This window comes from Myotis brandtii, unplaced genomic scaffold, assembly GCF_000412655.1.
Source record: "Myotis brandtii unplaced genomic scaffold, ASM41265v1 scaffold411, whole genome shotgun sequence".
Classification (NCBI taxonomy): domain Eukaryota; kingdom Metazoa; phylum Chordata; class Mammalia; order Chiroptera; family Vespertilionidae; genus Myotis; species Myotis brandtii.
The window spans coordinates 1,748,748-1,754,322 of NW_005365804.1; the positions used below are offsets into that span (position 1 = coordinate 1,748,748).

A 5,575-nucleotide genomic window follows, 5' to 3' on the forward strand; every position below is an offset into this window, starting at 1 on the left:
GGCCAGAGAGCCTTGAGGGGGTGGGACACAGGCCCCAGAGCCTGCTGGGTGGGTTCCCACGATGCCCAGATGCCCAGACACCGAATTCCCCGTCAGGTCTGCGGTCATCAATGCTGCCCCAGCCACCCCACCCCCACAGTTACCCGACCCCAGAGATCCCAGGGGCCTCCCCTGCCCTTGACCAAGCTCCCCTGCGGCCCCCACTAGCTGCCACGCAGGGGGAGAGCCCTGAGCCCTGAGTGGGCTGGGGACTGACGTGTGCCAGAGACGGACGGCCGGGCCCTGCTGGCGCTGGCTTCCTTGCCGTCCTCGGCCGGGTCAAACACGGGGTTAACTGCAAGAGAGGGACAGCAGCTGTGTTCCCGACTGTCCTCGCCCGGGACCCCGGTTCTTTCTCCCCCTTTTGCAAGGAAGCAAGTCTGACACCCCACCTTCCACGGATCTCGGTCCAGCCCCACCCGCTTGCTCCGTCCCTCAGACAGGGCTCCCTTCCCCCCGCAGTCCCGGTGGTGGGTGCCCCGGAACCAGGAGCGCCTTCCCCCCAGAGCCCCGGCTCAGAGAGGCTGCTGGGCCCCTCTGACACTGTCTGACGTGGGTCCCCTGCGTCTCCCAGCAGCTCCCTCCGCACCCCCAGCGCCTGGATCAGCGTCGTCAGGAGCCTGGCTGCCCCTTGCAAAGACCCTCTGCGTTAATGTTCACTGACTGCCCTGTGCCCCGTGCCGGGCAGGCCTGGCCTCGGTGACAGGACCCGGCCCTGCCTGCGAGAAACGGCGGCCACCCCTTCCGTTCCCCCGGCCCACAGCCCCCATTTGTTTTCATGCGTGTCGTTTATTTCGCATGAACTCAGAGTCCGCATACTCATACGTGACTTTACACGCTAAGCACATCCCTCTCCGCGCCCAGCGATGGTCTCGGAGACCAAGACGTCCCGTTCCCCTGGCCCCCTGTGTGTTTTCCTGTCGGGTGTTCCCCTGGGCGTTCCTCTCCCCTCTTTCCGGGTCCTTCTTAGCCAATCTGGTCACTAAAGCACTGACCGGGCTCCGGCAGCTCCGAGGCCTGGGCTGCCCCCAGCGGGAAGCGTGACCTTGAATGGACCATGGGCCTCAGTTTCTCCATTTGGAAACCTGATGAGCTCTAAGGGGCCATGAAAAGCCGACTTTCTAGGAGTCTGTGGCCTTCATTCCTTACTCATTTCCCCCTCTCGTCCCACGACCACTTAAAAAAAATTGGGTTCTAGAACTTTCTGGGATCCTGTTGCGGATTTTGACAGGGGTGCCGAGCAGCGGGGCGTGCACTCACTGTGCGCCTGCATCACCTCCGAGATGTTGAGCCCCTCGCGCATCCTCATGACGCACACTCCGTAGTTGAAATCAAAGGCGTCGCTGGAAAGAGAGGAGGTGGGGTCAGGCTCCTGCAGCCCCGGCCACCAGCCCCCCAAAAACTGGAGGTCTGGAGCTGGCCTGCCTCCCACCATCCCCTTTCTCCTCTCTGGGCCTCAGTCTCCCCATCTGTGCAATGTGCAGGCAGCACGGAGGGTCCCCAGGACCCACTGGCTTTGCGGTTGGTGCACTGTGGATCCCAGGACCCTGCACTCAGGGGGAAACAGAGTCAGGCCAGTCTTCGAGCCGGGCCCTGTCCTCCTGATACGTTTGAATAATCCCCACGACTCTGGCAACAGAGGTGGGGGTGCGTGGGAATTATTACCTCATTTCACAGCCACAAAAGCCGAGTTTGGGGAGTAACCCACCCACGCTCACACACTGAAGAAGGGGCTGTCTATATGGATCACGTATCAGAGTACACTCACTGCAGGTGGACACAGGGCCCGAGGGCCCCGCATTAGGGCTGATCTAACAGGCTAAGCCCTGCCCTCTCTGGACTCCTCTGATTGCACGTCTCTGGGACAGGGACCTTTCAGGGGTTGGACTCGTGGGATGCAGGAGCTGGGGGAGCGGAGAGCAGGTGTCCCCACCTCCTGCTGTAACATTCCTCTGTAGCATTCCCGCGAGATAAATGAGGAAGGGTGTGGAGTTAACCCCCCGTCCATTCCCCATGCTGTCGCCCCAACAGAGGCCTGGTTTCACCGCCTGCTCCTAGGTGCTACCTCAGCTCCTCGCGCTGGCTACCTGCATCTGTCCTGCAGCCCACAGGCGGGCACAGGTTTTCACCTGAACACCCATAGCTTCAACTTCTCTGTAGAACTGGAAGATCTGGCAACGCTGGCCCATGTTTCTTCCTGGCACAACTGACTGGAGCCGAGAGCCTGTCTCCAGTTAGCCACAGTCCCCACTGCTCCCTGGAGCCCCACACCTAGGCCACTTTGCTCTCCGTGTTACCTGCTTAACCCTTTTCTCAGCTTTGAACCAGTGACTCAGCGTCTTACGTCAACACTGCTTCCCCTCCACTTCCCAAGGCCCAGAGACCCCAAGGGCCCAAGTGGACAGACCCCAGGCCCCGCCCCCCGCGAGCCCTCACTCACTGCAGGATGCCGATGTAGTCCTCCACCGTGGCCGGGTGAGCCGACTGCCAGTTCGTCTTGAACCCGACCACCAGGATGTTGGGCTTCATCCTCCCCAGACCCACAGCCTGCGGAGGGGAGGGACGAGGTGGGGAGTCAGGCCTCACACCCCCGAGGCCCTGGTCTGTGACTAGGGTGGGGCTCTCGGCCCGGCTGCTCTCTCCCCCATGTGGCAAAGGACCCAGGAAATACACCCCCTTGTCCAGGGTCCTGTCGGCCTGGACACACCATGAGAAAGGCAAAGACCCCCTGTGGCCTGTCCAGGCCTGGCTGGCGCCTGGACTGTCCCATTTGTCCTGGATTATCCCAGCGCCTGTTTCTCTCTCGAATTATTTCTCAATAAGGGGCTAGAACATGGGTGTCAAGCTTGGGATATTCCTGGGTCATCTAACCCATACATCTTTGATAGTTCTCTGTTTGTTTTTTTTAATGTTTAAAATATTACTTAATATTTCGAGGTGGAATTCAGATAACAAAGTTAATCGTTTTAAAGTGGTTGCCTAACCCCAAAAGTAGTTGGTGGCATAACCCCAAAAGGAGATCCTACGTGTTCTTTTTTTTTTTTAATTTTGAGAAATCTTTAAAACTATGAAAAGGGATGCCCATATATTGAGTCAGAATCAACACCTGTCATTTATCTACGCAGCCCATTTCACAGATGAGAAAACCGAGCAGTAAAATGCCAGGGGAATGTTCACGACCTTGACCTGCCTGGTGGTTTCCTACCCCTGAGTAGGTCTGCATATGAAAACTATATGCTTAACTTTTTTTTTTCACTTTGTTGGTAAATTATATCTTAAAAAAACACTCAAGAGGATCCCCAGGTGGCACAGCCCCCATGGGCTTCCCAGTCCGTTTCCTGGGGCCTGTGCATTCCACGGGGCTTATGTGGAGAGGCAAGGAAGGTGGGGCTCCTGCTGCAGCAACGGGGTCTCCAACCAGCCCCCAGGATGCCCTGCCTTCCGGGTCACCCCGAGCCCGCGCACCTGCATGAGAACTTGGACCCCGCTGCGCAGGTCCTCGGCGATGACGTCCGAGTAGAAGGCCTTGATCTTCCTCTTGTTCAGCCACTTGGTGTGCCCGTTGGCGATGGCCCGGAGCTCAGGCATCCTCTGTTTGCGCCGTTTCTCCTCATGGTGAACTTCACTGGCGTGTTCATTTATTTGTCCAGGAAGTACGTTGGCTGGGGGCTCCCTGCCGGGGGGGGGCGGGGGGGGGGCAGGTGACATCAGGGACTGCCTTTGCCTCTGGCCTGAAACTCAGCCCCTCTCCGCCCTGGAGGCTGCCCACTGGGCTGGACGTAGGGGAGGGAGAGGAAGAGGAGGGCGTGTCCCCTGGGTGGACATCTCGCCCCAGGCCCCTGAGGAGCACTGCCCCACCCCACCCCACCTCCGGGGGGCACTCACGATGAGCACGTGGCCGCAGATCATCAGGCTGAGGTTCCGCGTGAAGGTGCCCACAAAGTCCACCAGGGCCGGGCGGAAGTTGGGGGGCCCCGTGAGCACCAGGCACTGGGGGCTGAGGAGGGGAAGGGGAAAGGGATGAGCCATCCGGACAGAGCCCACGGGGGTCTGGGTGCCAACGCCGGGGCCCGGATTTCCACCAGCTCCTGGCCTCCCTGCTTAGAACCACTGTGTGGCCTCCGGGAGGCCCCTGAACACGGGACCTCATCTTCCCGTCCGGGACCCAAGGGTGGCTCTCGGGCCCTGGCAGATTTCGTGGTGGCCGCCACACGGGGTCTCCTTTGTCCTTCTTGCTCCGGCCCCCAAAAGCTCCACTTGGCAAAACACCTTTTTTACCACTCCCCCTGGTGCTGCTGCCCAGCCCAGCACGGTGGTGGGAGAATAAAGATGGGGGGCAGGGGGGAGGCCAGTCACGTACCAGCTCACTGTGTCATCACCTGGGTGAGTGGCTCAGCCTCTGAGTCTAGAGGCAGCCCAGGGTCATGGGTCATGGTCAAGGACCGCTACCAGACTCAGTTAGACAAAATTGGCCACTCCGCTGTGTGACCCGGGGCCAGTTACCTAACCACTCTGTGCCTCAGCATGCTTGTTGTGAATGGGGTTAGTAATTTCATACGCCTCAGAGGCTGTGGTGGGACGGTGTAGGGCACTGGCGCAGCGAAGCCACATAAATAGAGCCGATCGTTAGCATGACGATCTGGCGGGAAGGGGGTCGGGAAGGGGGCCCTGGGGGCAGGATGCGCCTCACTAAGGAGGGAACCGGCTTTGAAGAGGCTCTCAGTCAGCCTCTCGGGTCCTTGTGTGAACTTCCCTCACCTGTCGGCCTGATGGAGCCCTTCGTACTACAAAGAGCATCTTCTGAGATACAGAGAGCTCACCCCTCGTGCTTGGTCCCCTTGGTTGGCAATGTCAACCCCGTCCCCTGACCCCCAGGCGGGGCACCTCTGTTCCCTCCCTGGCGGGGGCTGTGCCCACCCTGGGTCTGCCCTGGTCAGCGGACAGGTCTCGGCCTGGAGCCTCCCGGCAGGGCAGGTGGCCCGGGTCCTGGGCGCCCGAGGCTGTGCTCACCGGTAGTTCTTGATGTGCTCCTCCACCTCGTTGAGGCCCACGGAGTAGCTCAGGGCCATGTTGTAGGAGCCGGCCTGCACGGAGGAGCCCCAGTTCACCTCTGGGGGGAGCGGGGGGAGCGTGAGATCAGAACCACAGGGAGAAGGCAGACACGGGGGGGTGGGGGGGTGGCATTCTTTAGGACCCAGCACCCAGGGGAGCAGGCCGCCTGGCACCTGTTCTTAACCTTTGCACATACCGTGCGGCTACCTGTTTAAAAGTTGTACGTCAAGGTATTAAACTCTGCCGAATGGTCCCCTCCCTTGACAAACAGACCTTGGCAGTGGCCTGAAGGCCGCGTTCAGATGTCGAATTCTGGGTTTCCCTGGAGTTCCGCACCCGCCCCCTGATGGCTGTCACCCCGGCATCCTTGCCTGCGTGCACGCAGACACCCCTGCACACCGGCCATGCCGTGCCCCTGCCCTACCGTCAGCCGGCCCATTGGCCACCCTCAGGCCTAGGTGTGTACACCAGGGGCCCAGGCTCA

At 60.4% G+C, this 5,575-nt stretch overlaps 1 protein-coding gene across 2 annotated transcripts in view; it reads right to left on the minus strand.

Moving 5' to 3' along the window:
- Window positions 1–5,575, minus strand: part of SLC12A3 (solute carrier family 12 (sodium/chloride transporter), member 3) — a 28,709-nt gene that overhangs the window by 12,032 nt on the left and 11,102 nt on the right. For both annotated transcript variants that reach the window (XM_005873533.2, XM_005873532.2), the window contains exons 15-20: window positions 5,050–5,149; window positions 3,925–4,036; window positions 3,505–3,645; window positions 2,480–2,586; window positions 1,300–1,382; window positions 257–334 (exon numbers count right to left, since the gene is read on the minus strand). In XM_005873533.2, coding sequence (XP_005873595.1) covers window positions 257–334; window positions 1,300–1,382; window positions 2,480–2,586; window positions 3,505–3,645; window positions 3,925–4,036; window positions 5,050–5,149 — 621 coding nt within the window. The remainder of the gene's footprint in view (window positions 1–256; window positions 335–1,299; window positions 1,383–2,479; window positions 2,587–3,504; window positions 3,646–3,924; window positions 4,037–5,049; window positions 5,150–5,575) is intronic.